General features: G+C 45.7%; 1 protein-coding gene and 1 long non-coding RNA gene across 2 annotated transcripts; both read left to right on the top strand.

Annotated features, from left to right (window-relative positions):
• Nucleotides 1-10,913: 10,913 nt before the first annotated feature.
• On the top strand, nt 10,914-11,470 carry LOC119321994. Its single transcript, XR_005155330.1, has 3 exons — nt 10,914-11,145; nt 11,228-11,288; nt 11,358-11,470. It is a non-coding gene; the product is annotated as an uncharacterized LOC119321994 (long non-coding RNA).
• A 110-nt stretch (nt 11,471-11,580) lies between these two features.
• On the top strand, nt 11,581-15,859 carry LOC119325153. Its single transcript, XM_037598903.1, has 8 exons — nt 11,581-11,632; nt 12,697-12,858; nt 12,946-12,995; nt 13,068-13,258; nt 13,758-13,829; nt 13,939-13,995; nt 14,090-14,137; nt 15,488-15,859. The coding sequence occupies exons 2-8, from the start codon at nt 12,706-12,708 to the stop codon at nt 15,664-15,666; spliced, it is 750 nt and encodes a 249-aa protein (XP_037454800.1). The 5' UTR covers nt 11,581-11,632; nt 12,697-12,705; the 3' UTR covers nt 15,667-15,859.
• The last annotated feature ends 2,755 nt before the right edge of the window (nt 15,860-18,614 follow it).

Genomic DNA, 18,614 nt, shown 5'->3' with positions numbered 1-18,614 from the left:
CACTCATCCTCTGAGCTCTTATCCTCGTCATTCCAGGAAGGCATGGCGGAGGTGGAGCTTCCACAGCGCAAGTCGCCGCCGGCGTCGAAGAGCAGAGAGGAGAGGAGAGTGAGAGTGAGAGCGGAGATGAGTGCGGGCAGGGGAGCAGAGTGAGAGGGAGGGAGACGACTTTAATGAGGGTTGTCGACAGAGAGAGAAGCAGCGCACGAGCGGGTGCGGTCCGACCGCACCGGTCGGTCCGAGTAACGGCCGTTAACGGCCTCGCCGTCACGCGCGGTGCTGACGTGGCCTGACAAGCGGGCCCGGGCCGTCAGAAAAAAGATTAAAACGCTAGCAACTGGCCATTTGGGTTTTTTGAGACAACCAACAAGAAAATGATAGATATCAGTCACAAACAAAAAAGTGGTGGTTTTTTGAAACCCTACCATAAAAAGTGGTAGTTTTATGCTATTCACTCGCATGGGGTAGATGATCGTTCCGCTCTTGCCAGTGGCCTCTTGGTTCACGCGCTCATGGATGGATACTGCCGCTTACGTCGCTACCCTGCTACAACATTTCGCTACAGGATGGATACTGCCATACTGGTGCTACCGTGAGCATCGACCACATGTGCGCGTGGTGCACTACAAACGCTCAGCGAGCAGGCGCTGGCTCTACGCTATAGTGCTTTGCTATCGTTGACCTTGTTTTCTATGCAAGGGGGAGAAACTCACTACATTAGTTGTTGTTTTTCAGCAAGCCTGCAAGCGTTGTTCACTAGAGTGGCCGGTTATAGTGATGCTTTTAGAAGCTTGATATGCTTTCGCAACTACCACACATCGTCTATCTACAGAACAATGTCAATTACATGCTATGTTGTTAAAAAATTCATAAAAATAAAATAAAATTAAATTAAAAAAGTTTTAACGACTTGAAAATGATCGTAATTTAAAAAATTCATGAAAATGAAAAAAGTTCACGAATAAAAAAGTTCTTCAATTTCCAAAATATAACAAATATGAAAAAACTTTGCCGGTTGGCGAAGCTTGTAATTTGAGGGGAAATCATGAAAATGAAAAACTTATGAATTTTTAAAAAAGTTCACAAGTTTTTGAATTTTTTTCATAAATTTGAAAAAAGATTCATGAAATTTGGAAAATAGTTCCTGAATTAAAAAATTGAAAAATAAAATAAAAAATAACAATAACAATAACAAAAAAAGAAAAAAGAAAAGGAGAAAACCAAAGAACTTACAAAGTCGATGATGTACTTGCAACTAAAACAAAACAAACAAAAAACTATCGGTCTAGATGCGAGTCGAGGGTGGACTTGCAACTAGAAAAAAAACTACATATCCGGTCGCGAATGAAGGGTGGACATGCAACTGGGACAACATAAAGCAGTGGGCCTATTTGCAAGTCAAGTGTGGATTTGTAACTAAGATGAAAAATAAACTACTGGCCCAATTGCGAGTCGAGGTGAGCTTGCAACTGGGACAAAGACAATTACAAGTCCAGTTGTGATTCGAGGGTAGACTTGCATCTGGGATAACAAAAAAAGGGTAGTTGCGAGTTCAGGGTGGGCTTGCAAGCGACACGAAAACAACTACGGGGCCTAGTTGTGAGTGAGGGTGGACTTGCAACTGGGACAAAAACAACTATATGCCTAGTTGTGAGTCATGGATGGACTTGCAACTGGAACAAAAATCAAACTATGGGGTACAGTTGCAAATCAAGGATGAACTTGCAACTGGGACAAAAATAGCTACCAGGTTCAGTTGTGAGTCGAGGGTGGGCTTGCAACCAGGACAAAAAAAACTACCGGGTCCAATTGTGAGTCAAGGTTGGACTTGTAACTGAGATGAAAAAACTAAAGTACATGCCCAATGCGAGTCGAGGATGAGTTTGCAGCTAGAATAAGAACAACTACATGCCTAGTTGGGAGTCGAGGATGAGCTTACAACTGGGACAAGAACAACTATATACCCAATTGCAAGTCGAGGGTGGACTTGCAACTGTATAATGAAAAAATAGGACCAGTTGCTAGGTTGGGCTTGCAAGTGAGGCAAAAACAACTACATGGCCCAGTTGCGAGTCGAGGGTGGGCTTGCAACTAGAACAAAAACAACTACATGCTCAGTTGCGAGTTGAGGGTGGACTTGCAACTGGCACGAAAACAAGACTATGGGGTCCAGTTGCGAGTTGACGGTGGGCTTGCAACTGAGACAAAAAACAACTACCGGGTTCGGTTGTGAGTCGAGGGTTGTAACCGGGATAAAAAAACAATTATGGGGCTCAGTTGCAAGTCTAAGTTGACCTTGTAAATGGAACGGAAAAATAACTACATGCCTAGTTGTCGGTCGAAGCTGGACGAGCAACTAGGACAAAAAAATAATCCTAACTACGAGTCGAAGGTGGACTTGTAATTGAGACAAAAACAAAAAGACATGACCGATTGTAAGTCGAGGTGTGGCTTCCAACTAGAATGAAAATAAGTAGTGGAGCAATTGTGAGTCGAGGGTGAACTTGCTTGTAACTGAGATAACAAAACATCAACAGTTGCGAGTCGAGTGTGGGCTTGCAACTGGGATAACAAGAAAAATATGGGGTCAGTTGTGAGTTGGCGATGAGCTTGTAACTGAGACAAAAACAATTACAGGGGTCCAACTGCGATTCGAGAGTGGACTTGCAACTAGGATGACAAAAAAAGTTGTGAGTCGAGGGTGGCTTGCAACTAGGGTGACAAAGGTTGCGAGTTGAGGATATAACTGCAACTGGTATAGCAGCCAAGAAAATAGACGGGGCCAATTGCAAGTTGAGGGGTTAGCTTGCAACTACGACAAGAACAACTATGGGGCCCAATTTCGAGTCGGAAGGTGAGCTTCTAACGGGAACTACAAAAACAGTTGCGACTCAAGGGTGGGCTTTCAATTGGGGCGACAAACAAAATAGTTGCAAAGTGGAGGTTGGACTTGCAACTGGCCGCCAACAAAAAGTATGGGCCCGGTTGTGATTCGGGAATGAGCTTGCAATTGGGATAACACCCAAGAAAACGGACGGGGCGAATTGCAAGTTGAGGGGTTAGCTTGCGACTACGACCACAAACAACTATGGGGCCCAATTCTGAGTCAAAAGGTGAGCTTGTAATTGGAACTACAAAAACAATTGTGACTCGAGGGTGGGCTTGCAACTGGGGTGACAAAGAAAACAATTGCAAAGTTGAGGGTGGCTTGCAACTGGCTGTCGACAAAAAGATGGGCCCAGTTGCAAGTCAGGAATGAGCTTCCAACTGGGACAAAAACAATTATGGGCCTCAGTTGCGGGTCAAGAATGCGCTTGCAATTGGGAGAACAAACGCGACTATGGCCATAGGTTGCACACCGGGGATGGACTTGCAATTGGGACAAAACACAACTATGGATCCATATGCGAGCCAAGGATGGATTTGCAATTGGGACAACAACAACAACAAAAACTATGGGTCCAGTTGCGAGTCAAAGATGAACATGCAAGTGAAATGAAAACAAAACCGCAGCCTAGTTGCAAGTCTATGACGGGCCTACAACTGGGATGGAAACAACTACCGGAGTTAGTTGCGAGACGATGATGGACATGGAATTAGCCGTGGGGTTTTCCTTTCAAAAATCAGGGTAGAAAATGTATCTTTTTTTTTCATAAATAAATCGTCCTAATGTGTTTTTGTCTGTGGCCGAACAACCCAAAAAGATTGGTGGTAAATTTCGCAAAAGAAAACTTACAAAAAGGACAAGTTTAAAATTGTTGGGCTCTTAATGATTTTAGACTCTGGTAATTATAACAGATATTTCAGATAAAAATTGACAAAAAAAACACTACAAAGGAAGGGTCTGGTGGAAAAGGCAAAGAATAGAGAGACTTGAAAAGAAAAAAGACGCATGTAGATGGCCTGCAGAATAATAAAAAAAGACATGTTCCAGAAAAGAAAATACAAGACAAGTCAAAGAAAAAAGAGACATAAAATTGAAAGGTTGCACATAGTAGCCACTGGGTCTCTCGCTGGGCACCATGTCCCGACAAAAAAATTTGGAACGAACGTTGGATTGCGCATGTGCATGTTAAAGCGAAAACACGAATCCTAGTGCTTGAATCCAACAGCTAGAAATTTAGATGTGAGATAGTATATTGCATCTAGATGTGAAATAGCAATCCTGTAGCGCATAACATAAAATCACACCATGAAAGGCCCATCAAATAACCGCAATATAAATAAATATAAAACACACCCCATGGTCTCCCTCATCCGTCAAACTAAATATTCCATCAGTTCCAAAATACAAACGGGTATTAGTTCTTTGGAAAAGTCATTTTTTTTAACTTTGACAAAGTTTAGAGCCAAAAATGTCGAGATCCTCAATATTAAGCCAAAAAATTATAAAATTTATTTCATGATGAATCTACCAATTTGATATTACGAATTTTGATATATCACTTCATAAATTCGATCACGCTTAAAACGTTAGACTTTTCAAAAAATTAATACACCTTATATTTTGAAATAAAATGAGTATATTTTTTAAAGAATCTCAATAACACCAACGGCGCAGGAAAGCGCGCCCAACCCATCTAGTATTGATACCATGTTGTTCATAGGCAATCCGACACTGGTATTCTAGTGATCAAGATGATCATCCGACATGCCCACCTCGGGGGAGCACTTGATCCGGATGGCCAGCACCATCGCCTGCACCAGCGTCCTCACTGCCGACTCCAGGATCAGCACCGGGACAACTCATGGATAATGTTTATGTCTGCGGTTGATACACAAGTTTTTTTCGGATTTTTAGCTCAGGCAACCAGCTAGTGTGAAATTTGCATCCTACTTACAAGTTAGGTTATTGTTGGCCTGGCAGAACAAGTGCATGTCGTAAACTAGTATGATAGTTGGTGGATGGTGTAAGAAGTGTAAAGAAGGATTTGGTTCAATTGATGACATGTATATAGGGAGTACATGGTCTTTTTGAGTAAAGACAAGTTACAATAAAAGCATCTACAGCCGTACCCCTATTTTCTACCTGTGTTTGATAGCAAGGCATTGCAAAAACCAAAGTATTGAAAAAAATGCAGTATTTTAGACTGTAGGCAGAACATACCACAGCTTTGACATATCAGCGTAATTTGAAGTATTGTCAATACTCTGACCTGTTTGGCTAATGCTTTATGCAGCAACGTAAGTGACCTATCTAGCTGGTGGATAGCCGTTACAAACACGCGTGTTCTCAACTTTGCAGCCACTCAATGGTTTGGTTAATCATGGTTGATTAGTTGGGTATGGATACTCGTGTGTTCGTCGCCGACACCGATGGACCAAAATCACACAAGCAAGAGCTACAGCAGCTCAGCTGTGCAGCTGCACACATGTGTAGCAAGCTCGACCAGCAGTCCAACAGGACTTGCTCGCTTCGTTCTTCACGGCTGGCGTGAAGGTGCTTGAAGGGGAAACGATGTAGCTCCGCTGAGCCAGGGATCTATGGCCGTTACGGAGAGGTACGCCGTACTGATGATCAGCTATGGGACAGTGCACCACGGCAGCTCACCGGAGGCAAAGGTCGCGTGGAGGAGCTCAAGAACGAGATCTGACAGAATAAGGTCGTCGAGCAGAAGCAACGGGAGGATGTGGAGCAGCTTGGTGCAGGGAGGAAGACAACAACGAGGACTTTCTTTCACCAGCTCAGTTTTAGAAAAAAGGTTCAGGGTTCTTTTTTTTTAAACAGAGAAAATACCATGGTAAACTGCAGTATTAAAATCATAGTTTTTAGTGGCAGCCAAACACCCCGCAGTAAAATTAAACTGTGGTAATCTCGAATACCGTAGTATTCTCAAAATACTTAGATAAAACTGAGCTATCAAACGGGGCCTAAATGTTCGAAACGTCCGCCTGGACCCCATTTATAATCCCTAAACATCCGGACTGACCGACGTTCCTTAAATTTGTCTCAAATATGAAGGCAATACGAGGCTACCCGGTCACGCCGGGGCAGCCCGCTACATGCCCACAGGTTCCCACCTGTGCCGAGTTAGCGAGAAGACCGGGGCTCGTGCGCCTTGGGGCTGTGGCGCCGTGCTGGGCCAGAGCTTGCGTGCGCCGCGGCTGCCGTGCCCACGCCGAGGTGGAGCCTGTTGGGGCCGGGCTACCGTGCCGCGCTTGGGCCGGAACTCGCGCTGTTGGAGCTGCAGCCACCTCCTGCACTCGCCGGAGCTCTCTCTCTCTCTCGTTGGCACACACGGGAGAAGAGAAAAGGAGGAAGAACGAGAAGCACACAACGCACACAGCAGGGTATACCCGGCGCACGAACGCCTCCGGCCGCAACAACGGCCGCTTTAATCAAGCCACAAACTCGAGCCACTAGCTACAACACGCCGGATCGGTGGTTTATACATGCGCGCACCAACGCCCACGTCGCGCTCCCGACGCCTCCCCACTGCCAACTCGCCACGCCCCGCGCTCCATAGCTCCCGCGCCCGCCGCGCACGCACGCAAACGGAACGCGACCGGGTCCAGCGCCAGGCGCGGTCACACCCCCGCGCGTCTCGTCAACCAACCCACACACGGGCACATACACGTGCTGTCACACACACACACCCGTGCACTCCTGCCACAGACCCGATGCAGCTCAGTCTGCACCCGACGCGTCCGGTGCGCGCACGCACACGCACCCGACGTGGCCGCCACCGTGACGGCCACGGCTTATTCCTGACACGCGCGTGCCGGGCCTGCAGTGCCCACGCCGCGCTGGAGCTGGAGCTCGCGCGTGCCGTAGCCGCTTTGCCCGCTGGGGTCGGGGCTGTCGTGCTGCGCTTGGGCCACATGTTGCTGGGTGCTGGTGGCCGCGTGCATAGCCGCGCCGGCCGCCGCCGCCTCGTGCATGCGCGCGTGCTGACCTCGAGCGGGTCGCCGTGTGTGTGCTGGCCGAGCGCTGCCGCGTGTGCTAGCCAAGGACGCGCGTGCCCGTGATGCGTTCAGCGCCGGGTGGCTTGTTGGCTAGCTTAGGTGATAAGCTAGCTAGTGCGCTTGATGGCTGTGCGTACTTCGCGCTGCTTGCTGCCGTTTTTTTGCACGTCGCTAATCCAAACAGTTAATTCTCCGGCGACGATTAGCTATGGACGCGAAGCACCGTTGGATCGTGAAGACCGTACGCTGGCAACTCGTAAAGAGACTATACTTTCGGTCTTTCGTTCGAGGGGCTGTTCGTGGGTGGTTCGCGAGATCGTTCATCTACGGTTTGAGGGACTCCAAATACGCTCTACACCGACTCGTCTTCTTCCACTACAACTCGGAGTCGGTATTGAGCTAATCCAAACCGATAATGCATTCATATTGTTCCCTGGTGGTCATAAGGCAATTTCTTTCTACTGTGTTTCCCAATAGATTGACTGCAAGCATGTGCTGCGTGGGGTGGTGCTCCAACCAATGTTTATTCAGTGACTTATAGATCTCGATCCACGGCATGTGGCTATTGCGGGTTTTAACGCTGGTATATCGAGCAAGTTTGCAGGGGTCCCAATCAACCGGAGGAAGAAAGAAGAGGCCAGTATTATTTTCAATGCAAACCAGGGGAAATAAGCTCCGGAAAAAAAGGGAGATGATTTCCTTGACCCTCTTAGTTTACTATTTTCGAGAGCAATATTATTTATGAAAATGCAATACATTGAAGGAAACTCGGTCGAACATGAGACACGTAGAGAGCTTGCTATCAACACGAGGTGTTACATCCATCGAAACTGCTCCACAGATGAATCGACAATGCTAGACCCACGGAGAGAAGGATTACGGGATTCACGGAATAGCAAACGTGGGAGCTTGAGATTGGAGGAGGGAGGAGGATGGGTCCCACCCCGCCTGAAAATTGGGGGGGGGGGGGGTGATATTAGTTAGAGAGAAAACTCCGTAACAACTCCGTAATAATCCGTGCGTCTAGGATTATTGCAGGTGAATAAAGGGTGGACGATTTGTGGATGACCTTCTTATCCAGCGGTTGGTTGCTCGGCTGGGTACGAGAGTCCCTCGTTGGATTTAAATGTCGCGCGCCATCGAAAATGTGCCATTCGTATAGCACGATTTTATCTCCACCGGTGCTACTCACATCTTCTTTGACTCGTGTTTCCTTGTCATACTGAGACCATGGGTTCAAGCTGTGCTGCAACATAGATATCGGAAAAATAGAAAACTTAGTCGACCAACGTTTTAATTACCGTGAATCTGCGAGGTTGCATCTTCTTAGAGAATTTTTTTTAATGTTTTGTTCACGGTTATCACACGACAAAGCAGTTTCAACAACCTGGAAACATGAGGCCCAAACCATAAAAAGAGTGTGACCAATGAAACCATCAGGAAACTTATGTCAAATTTCAAAAAGGAGCTTGAAATAAGAAAGATAATGGAAATCGAAGAGGCAGCTCTCTTTTTTCAAAAGAAAAATGAGGGTGTGGATCCTTCATTTGGAGAAGTTCTCGCGGATCGAAGACGTCGATTAACCTGATGTGTTATTGAAAAACACACGGGCCCGCTCGACGACATGCTGATCCCGCGTGTCAGTGAAGTAATTTGTTGGCGGGTAACTGCACCTCGGATGTATCGGAAAGAGGTTGTACCTACGGAGTAAAGTTTTTTTTTCGAAACGGAGGAAATTTTTGCCTCGTCGATTAATTAAGCAGAAGAGAATTGCCCAGTTAATTAAACGGAAAACCGGGCAAAAACCGATACAAACCAACCATAGGTAGACTACGCACAGAGCATGCAACCCTATAAGCACGTGATCCGACAACCAACCCTCACACTGCAACATCGCAAAGATAGCCCCAATGAGAGTAATTCGGCCGAAGACCATGTGCACCACCAAAGCCACAAAGACAAGTCAGTCCATAAGGACAACCCAAGATACCGATGACCATCCATCAAGCAGATGCAGACGCCTTTCCTGTCACATCACTCTTCTTTCCTTTGCTCCTGAGAGCCTCCTTCACAATTGCCTTGCCAGATTCAGGGCTAACCCTCTACAAACGTTTGAGCAAGCTATGAAGCTCTATCTGGAAGAGAAACTCATTGACCTTATCACGCATAGAAACCTGCCCAACGGTCAGATGCGAGTGAGTGACTGCAACATTAGAACCTCCACGCTCCACAGAGGCGAGCGGTTGTGTGGGCTCCAAGGGATCATGCGCCAACATACCAACCGCCTCAACGCTAGCAATCGCAGGTACCACCGGCACGATGGACTCAGGCACCTCGACTTGCTCACAAAACAAAGCCTCAGAGTTAGGTGCCAACACACTTATCTCATCAACCTCGTAACTCAAAGACGGCACATGCACAATGGTCATAGATGAGAGAGTGACAGAACCAACGAAGCCTCCAATGTTCACAAAGGCGGACGGCTGACAATACTCTGACCGTGGTGGTGGTGAGGGCGTCATGGCCACCGCTAAGGACTCCAACTCCATCGGTAGCGCCATAGGTGTGATTCCCCACAAAGCTCTCACAGCTCAGGCATAATCTGCAAAAACTAGAGCCACGACCTCGGAGATGACGGCATTCCCATGGATAGACCGCGTCGCATGCCGACCACGAGGAGAAAAATCTCCAAAGAAGCATTCAGCCTCCCCATCAATGGAACCAACCTGAAGCTCGGGCAACAAAGGCACAAATGAAGCAACATGAAGCTTGGCAAGAGCATTGCAAAACTCAGTGCGGAGCAACTTAGACTCCTCAAGGAGCTCTGTGCGCAATAGGGCAAGCTGGGACTCCAAAGTAGAGACCAAAAAGGCTACATTGGAATCCTTGCAACACCCAGATTGAGACCTTGGCGGCACCGATGCACGTGGCGACGAGTGGCCCACGACCTCAGCCCAACTCCTATTCAACGAAGGAAGACTGCACGCATGGGGCGCGGCTTCGCGGGCAAGGAGCGCGGGTAGCCGGAGAGCCAGCCCAAGCGACCGGAGAGCGATCGCAACCAACCGGAGAGAGAGCACGATAGAACCTCTCCCGATGACCAGGGCTACGACAGCGAATGCATCTGAATGGTTCACGACATGCGCTGACTTGGTGGCCACGCTTGAGGCAACAGAAGCACCTTCCTCGAGCCCAACGCTTGAAGCCGAGGCTACGCTCGAGACCTTCCCTCGACAGCTCGAGGGGAGCACCCTGATCGGAACGGCACCCCCGGCCCACATGCTCGCGGCCCACCTCGGCTTCAAGAGCGGTAGCGGCAGCAGAAAGGCCGTTACATGCCGACGCGGAAGATGGACCAAGCAGAGCCGACTATCCGTGGAGCGGGGCCTCAAGCATCACCTCCACCCCGTCACAGGCGTCGTGGAGGGTAGTGGTGGCCGCATCACTCTCCACGCCCGACCGAGCAGGCGAAACTGAGGAAGGAACTGGTAGCCGGAGGTGGCGTTGGCGGGGCCAGCTCATCATCATCCTCTTCTTCTTCTTAGTCAGCAAGGCAGCTCCACAAAACAAGTCGCCCTGTGTCCAGACCTGACGCGGTGTCGACAAGAGCCAAGGACGGCACAGCTTCAACATCGCGGCGCCGGCAGGAGTCGGGGATTGGATTGTGCGTCACGGGTCCAACGTGCACGGTGTGAGCGAACCTGGCTGGCGTGTCGTGCGACTGTGTATGCCGCCCAGATTATAGCCGCTTCCGCATGCACGTTGCACCAGAGTTTCATTTCATCAGAAAAACAAGAGAAAAATTTAACGTGTCGACGGGTGTATTTGTGGAAAGGATTAAAAGCCTTGATTTGTTGCTAAAAGTACGGATTAAAAGCGTGTTTGAAGGAGTATAATTTGGTGGCCCCGCGATAATCTCGACGGTAGGCGGCTCCCGGACCGCCCGAACTCGCTATAAATAGCCGCCGCCTTGTGTGTCACAATGTCTCCTCCTCGGCCTCCTGCGTTCTTCCTCCTCCCTCAGCCCGATCCAACCAAAAGGTTCTTCAAGGCTATTCCTCTCGTTCGAAAGCACCAGTCTCGATCGATGCTCCTTCCGATCCCCGGACGAGAAATGAACCGGCCCTCCCTCTTTTGGTGGCCGATTCATGTTTGGTTTGATGATTGGCAGGGACTTCTTCAGGCCTATCCTCCTCTCTTGAAAGGGGACTGCAAATTCTTCAAATCGCCAAACAATCAGTTAGTTAGATCAGATGGCACACTTCTTTTAACTTGTTACTAGGACGTACTATTTCTTTATGCACTAATTTGTTCTTTTCAGCAATGAAATCAACAGATATCATCGACAAGGAGTTGCTGGTACTGCGTACATGGAGTAACAGGTATTGCTGTGTTTTATTTCCGAATCCTACAAGAGAGATCTGCTCCTCACGACTCGCTTACCTGAACAGAGTACGCCTTCGCGCAGACAAAGCAGGTCTCGAAGTACGCGACCGCCACCGACAAGGCGTAATCGTAATCCATTCGCCTGCCCGAGGCCCGAGGCCCGAGGCGCCGATCCCCCATCCAGTCGGACGCAGGACCGGCTATAAAAGAAACCGCCCGGCCTTCGTCCCCATTCTCTCCACCTCTCGCCCCCACCGCCTCCGCGCAAGGAGGAGAGCCCGCGCCGCCGCCCCTCGAGCACCGGCCCGCCGCCCCCGGAGCCCGCGTCGCCGCCCAGACCGTATCGATCTGCCCCCTCCCCTCCCTCCCCTCCTCCTTCGTCCGTACATATTTTCGTTCTGCGCTGTTTCGACGATCGATTCCGCATCTCGGTAGTCGATGAACGGGATGGTGATTTTTAGGGTTTGGTAGTGGTCTTGTGCCAGCGCCCTTCACGAGAGCGTAGGTACATCCTACTGGTCGGTCGGACTGGTACTAGATCGAGTAATCTTCTCTGCCCGTTTGGAATGTGTAGTCAACGAATTATGTGGCAGATCCTTGTGTCGACTCTGGAATGCAGCGTCTGCTCGAAGCAAGGTGTACCAGAAATTGGACTTGTGCTTTGTGTTGACTAGGAAGTCAATCGATTTAGGTTTGTTCTGTTCCCGGTTAGGTTAATTCGAGGTGGTTATTTTCCAGTGCAAATTCGTTTCGCAATGGTCCCTGATAACTCAATTTTCCCTTGTATGTGATTCAAATTGTGGCTGTATGGAGAAATCTGGCATTGGCGTTTGTCCCTGCTATTTTTTGGATAAATCAGTGTGATCGTTGCTCTTACCTTTGATGTATCTTAGTATGGTATTTCTTACTAGTTGGTTGGATATATGGGTGCACTAGTTCCTGTGCCTTGTGCCTACTCGTTTTTTGTGTTCGACGAATCACGTTCTGTTGTGTGGCGTAGATCAGATGGTCTTGAAATCTGGCGTCTGCCCGTAATGCAGGTGTTTACTTGGAAGTCAGGCGATTTATGTTTATTTCTGATGCTGTATGCTTAGATCAGTTTTCTTAGGTAAACTTGAGTTAATTTTCACTGGGGATTTCGTATTGGAATGGATTCTGAAATATGTCCTTTCGTTTTCATCATGTTAGCTCGCCCTGACAATATAGGTTCTGCTCTAGATTTGCAGTTCAGGCTGTAATGTCCTTCTATTTGTCCATCCTCATTGCTGTGTAGAATTTTATGGTTTGACAGGTTGATTTGGACCTGGTCTTTGTTATTACATCCAGAGTGTTTTTAATCTCTTTTGTTGTTGTAAGGCCTTCTGTTTCACTACCTTTTTGTAACTTTTGTTCCTTGCTGTGTAGGAATTGAAAATGGTCCGCGCAGTTGATTCCGACTTGTTCTTTCTTTCCTCAAAGACACAAGGGGAGGCGTATGTCTTTGAGTGTAACGACGACATACCGGGCCTGAGGACAAAAGGGACAGTTCTCAAGAACCTCTACCTTGATGAAGTGAACCTTACTGCTGTAAGATGTTTCTTCTCTCCGTTGCTTTCTTTCAGAACTATAACTTGAAGTCTTAATCAGATCATCCTCAATGTTGTGCACCTGTAGGTTAATCTCCATCTACCCCAGAGAGCTCAGCCTTCAGTGAAAGAATACTGGTAACTTGTTCATTGCTTGGTTATGTCTAGGTAGTCTTTTGTCATCATGTATTGGAATGGCTTTGTTCGCAGCTATGCAGTTTCTGGATTCAAGTCCCTCTGCCAGTTAGGTGAAGAAGTTGCATCAAGGCTTAAGTTATGCTCTTGCTATATTGTTCAGTTCTCATTCGATTCAGTTGTCCTGTCCGAAGGTGAAAGGCACCTTATAACCACTGCTTTTGTTACACAGTTGAATATTTCAGTTGATTCAACCATGTTGCTAGGTAAAATGCACTTATTTGTAAATGCAATAATATCCTTTGATATGTAAAATGCAGTAGTTGTTATTGCTTTGAAGTTAGTCTTTGGTACATTCGTTTCACATAGACACTTTCCTTTGATGTGTATAAGATGCAGTAGTTGTTACTTAGAAGTTCCGGAAAATATTTTCTGCTTGTTGCTAGAAGCGCATTTGCTTCATATTGGCACCATTTAAGCAATATTTGGTAAAAGTTGGCCCTGCGAACATCTGTGTCCTGTGTATCTGCCAAATTCGATTTAAAACCAATCTTCAACAGAAACTCTAGGTCAGTCCGAACTCAGGCTTTAAAGCTTTTATTTACTGAAATATCTTGGTAACTGCATCTTATACAACTTTGACTCTGTTGCTGTAGTATTTCTGCATTGCTTAATCCAACTTTGACTCTGTTGCTGTAGTATTTCTGCATTGCTTAATCCAACTTTGACTCTGTTGCTGTGCTATAATCCAAATTCTTGCTGTAGATACCAAGGTCTCAACACTCTACAAGGAATATCAGTCAGTTGATGGATTTCTTGATCTGTCGTGCGACATTGGTACTTTGCGTTTATCTATTTTGCTTGTTTTGCTTTCACTTTGTGGTGTTGTTCAATTTATCTGGGACTTTCATATTTGCCCTGAAATGCACTCTTTTCTTCCCTGCAGTTCCAAAACTTCCCACAGTTGCTCCATACAAGGAGTATAGGAAGACCTGCAAGACTTGTGAGTGTTGCATCTTTATTTCCTTTATATAGGAATAAAGTATTAAAATTTCTTTCTGAGTTCTGTCCTTTTGATTGCCTGCCATTACTTGCAGGCTATTTCAATGTCTATCACAAGGCAAAAGTTCCTATCATTGCACCAGGTTTGCTGGATGATTAATTTACCCCTGTTTATCAGATAACTAAATAGTGGATATAATTGTAATTATAGTATATTTTTATCCTGGATTGAAGTGTAATTTTGGCTAATTTGGACAATTTTGTTGGATACTATAGTACAATTTTGATTTAGATTTGTTTTAACATGTGTATAAATGAATCTTCCAGTCTTGTATGACATCTATATAAAGAGTAATGTCCTTGTCATGTCAAGCTCAATATATGTTGCACTTTAGTGACCACTATCTAACTGTAACTGTAATTGTTTGTATGAATGGTAACTGTTTATTTTCCATCGAGTTCAATATATTACACTAAAGTGACCACTATCTAACTGTAACTGTAGTTGTTTGTATGAATGGTAACTGTTTATTTTCCGCCGAGTTCAATATATTACACTAAAGTGACCACTATCTAACTGTAACTGTAGTTGTTTGTTTGAACTGACTGTTTATTTTCTGTTGAGTTCAATATATTACACTAAAGTGACCACTATTTATATGTAATTGCTTCTTCGTATGTAACATCTGCGTGTTTTATTGCTGTGAGAGATCAGTCTACCTAGTTCTCTTGGTGTTTTCAATGTTATTTTACTGTACATGGTATGTATGTATCATTTTTGAGAAATCTGAATAATGCTTTTGTAAAAAATTGAAGCACAACTATTGTTGGTTTATCCTTCTCAAGTTGAATGGTTGATATCCGGTTGAGTTGATTTTGTTTTCAGTCTTATGTGATTCCTTCAACAAATGGCATCTGTATAAGAATATTGTTTTCTGTTAAAACTTGAATTGCAATTAGTCTTTATCTTTGTGAAATTGAACAGTTCATTTCCTTTCAAGTTCAATACTGCACTTGAGTGACCACTATCTAACTTATCCATGTTTATCATCAGATAAATAAACAGTGGATAGAACTGTAACTACAGTATATTTGTATCCTGGATTGAAGTATAATTTTGTCTAATGTGTTTGGACAGTTTTGTTGGTTAGTATGGTAGAATTTTGATTTACAATCGTTTTAACATTTGTATGATATGTATCGTCACAAACGGTGCATCTGTTCTACTGTTGGTCTGCTAGTTCATTCTAACTCAGCATTTAATTGAATAATATCGTTGTGTAATAATTGGTTTGCTGGAATGTTCATTATGTGGTCTGCTATTGTATTTCTACCTGGTCTTGTTATGCAATGCAGTTCTGCTATTTGTATTCTGCTAGCTGTCCCCTATTTTCACTGGAATGTCTAGGGTAATGTAAATCAGCTAGGAGTTTAAAGTATTACAAGCTTTTCTCTCAATTTTTGATGTAGTTTCACTTGTATTTTCTTTGCAGTTCATGATGTTACTGAGGAAGTCCCTTTTCCACCCTACACCATATGCACAAGGAGGCAGGTGAAGAAGGCTTCAATGATCAGGAAAGGAGGCTCGTTCGGCTCTGGGAAGATTGTCTATGGCAGCTACGGTGCTGGTGATCTTCAGTTCTTTGGCACGTATGGAGATTATGACTGTTAGATATAGGTCCTGCAACATCTTTATTGGTGCAAGATGTGAGGTGTGATCTCAGAGTGTGTTGTTAGGCCTTGCGTTTTCAACCTGCGGTTGTCACTTGTGAGACCTGTTCCGGCGCTAGATATCACTTTGACCTTTCTGCTATGATCATATATGTGGTTAACTGTCTTCTGTTATTCTGTTATCTCTGGCTGAATTTGTTTCTGATATCTTACTTGGTTGAATTTGCTTTCTTCCTATCTTATGTGGCCATAGTTTATCCATTTTTTAATTTGATTTATTTCAAAAATTTGTGCAGTGACAGTAAATACAACCTTTCTGTAAATAGATTTTAAACTTGATAGTTCGAAACGATCTAGATTTTTTGTTCACATTGGGTTGAAATTAATTTATGGGATTCAGATCAACCAATGGATGGTTTTTCCCTTTTCTTGTGTCTGGAAAAGGTTATTATTTCACATAGTTAAGGGTAGTCATCTGGCCATACCATCTGTTGTTTTTATTTATTTTCTGCCATTTGTCATGCATCAGTTTAAAATAAATAAATCTGCCATGCATTCTACTTCCTCTGTTTAAATGAATACATATGACTTTAAAGTGTAGATTCACTTATTAGTCTATATTGAAGAACGGACAGAGTATATCCAAAGGAAAGGACAAACACAACATACTATTCATTCATGTATGCAGTAACAACGAAGGTACATACTGGACAGTAACAACAAAGGGAGTACTTTATATTTCATATATTTCAAGCATGGCACCAACTTGTCTATCAGGTCCTGGGTATATTCATTGTGCTATGTAGAGAAGATATGCCATGTGTAACGATGCAGCCATGCGTTGCCGACGCGAAAACCGACATAGGACCACCGCACCTCTCGCACTTTACAAACCTCAACCGGTACATAACTCATCGGTTAGGGCAGAATCCGCACTTATTAGCCTCCAGAACTACCTCCATCCAATGTCGTCGAGAAGAACATCAGTTTTGTCATCCCACAATCACAAGACCTGACTAGCAAAAACTATCTTCTACAAACCGTCGCCGATTGCCGCCTGCGTACCCCTGTACCACCCCCATAGGCCGCGTATCGCAAACTAGCACCCGCCACAGCAACAATGGTGGACAAGGTCGACAAGCCTTGTTGATCAGGCGCAACCCCTTCCATCCTAGCGACACCATTGAGAAATCCTAACCTACCTCTATCTCTATTGGCCAAATACCAAGGGTTCTCCTCCTCCACTCGGCAGAGTGCTGGGAACAACTACAATGGAAAAAGGGTGTATGGTGAAAGAATAGAAAAACCAACCATGGCCATTGGATGAAAGATGATTGGTACAGATTGATTGGATGGTTGTAAGTGTACATTTCTTCAAAAACCCCTACTAGTAGTTACATATGGAAGGTAACTTTTGCAATAACCACCCCAAATTTCAGATATATCAATCATTCTGTCCCTCATAGATAAGACAAATTCTCAGATCTGTAATGGTCCACAAAAAATTGCATATGTACTGTATGGAATTTTGATATATATTTGATTTCATTAGTAGCTTCTGCTACATCCGGAATCATGCAAGAAATCCAAACATGTTGGTCGCTAAAATGTACGAGAACATCATCACAAATATTTGAGACATGAGAAAATTAATCCATCCACTTTAAATCATAACTAAACATACATTTGAAATTGCACGATACCAAATAGAACAGAACAGAAAAAAACACACACATACATATAAAGTGTTACATAGCACGAGAAGACCATTTTTGGTACATCACGGACAACACTAAGTATGAAGAACTAAAGTAAGCACCGATTAGAATTTGTCCTGGGAGACGTCAGACCTAGCAAATGAGATTCAATTAGCACAAATTCAACGCAAAACGCAACCTAAATGCGTCTATGCTAGACAGAGAAAGCCACTGGAAAGTTTAATCACTCAAGAGCAGTCATGAGCTCGAGAAGATCAATAATACCTATAACCAGTGAACCAAAAAATGATTATGTTGCTAGTGGGTTAGCTACTGTATTGCTCGCCTTTGCCTAAAAATCATTGCAAGCTTCCAAGAAACTATTACTCACAATTAAAATATTATCATTTTGACAAAATGTTCATATGCTTGCCATCGCCTTCAACCAGACCATTCTCAAGAAGGTCAACCGCATTATCCGTGGATTCCTCTGGGCCGGATGTAAGGATGCCAATGGCGGTCAATGTATGGTCAACTGGCAGCGAGTTTGCCGGCCTATCCATCTCGGCGGGTTGGGCGTCCGCGACCTGCAGCGTGTGGGCATCGCCCTCCGTGCTCGCTGGCTATGGCTCCAGCGCACCGATCCCTCGCGCCCCTGGAGCCACTTGCATATCCCGCACGATGCCACTGTCGGCGCCATCTTCCGCGCCTCGACCACTTGGAGCGTTGGCCGCGACGACAAGTGCATGTTCTGGACTGACCACTGGATTGACGGTCGTTTGGTCTCCGAGATCGCTCCTCAGCTCTTTCAACTGATCCCGAAGAGACGGCGCAAGATTCGCACGGTCCGGGATGGTCTGTCCCAACGCTCCTGGGTTCATGACATCCACGGCGCTCTCGGCCCGGAGGCCATGGTGCAGTACGTTCAGCTTTGGCGGGCGCTTCGGCACTTTCACCTTACCGACTCTCCGGACACCATCCGTTGGCGCTGGACCTCTTCAGGCACCTTCTCTGCCAGTTCGTGTTACCAGGGCCTTTTCCTTGGTGCCTGCGAGGAACCACACTGGAAGCTCATGTGGAAATCATGGGCACCGCTTTGCGTCAAGTTCTTCATGTGGCTTGCCCTCCAGGATAGGTGCTGGACGGCCGAACGTCTTGCGAGACATGGCCTGCCCCATGAGCCCGCCCGTGCCCTCTGCGACCAGGAAGATGAAACGATGCAGCACCTGCTGGCTGGCTGCTCCTTCTCCCG

This window comes from Triticum dicoccoides, chromosome 6B, assembly GCF_002162155.2.
Source record: "Triticum dicoccoides isolate Atlit2015 ecotype Zavitan chromosome 6B, WEW_v2.0, whole genome shotgun sequence".
NCBI lineage: Eukaryota > Viridiplantae > Streptophyta > Magnoliopsida > Poales > Poaceae > Triticum > Triticum dicoccoides.
This window is presented reverse-complemented; position numbering and strand designations above follow the sequence as displayed.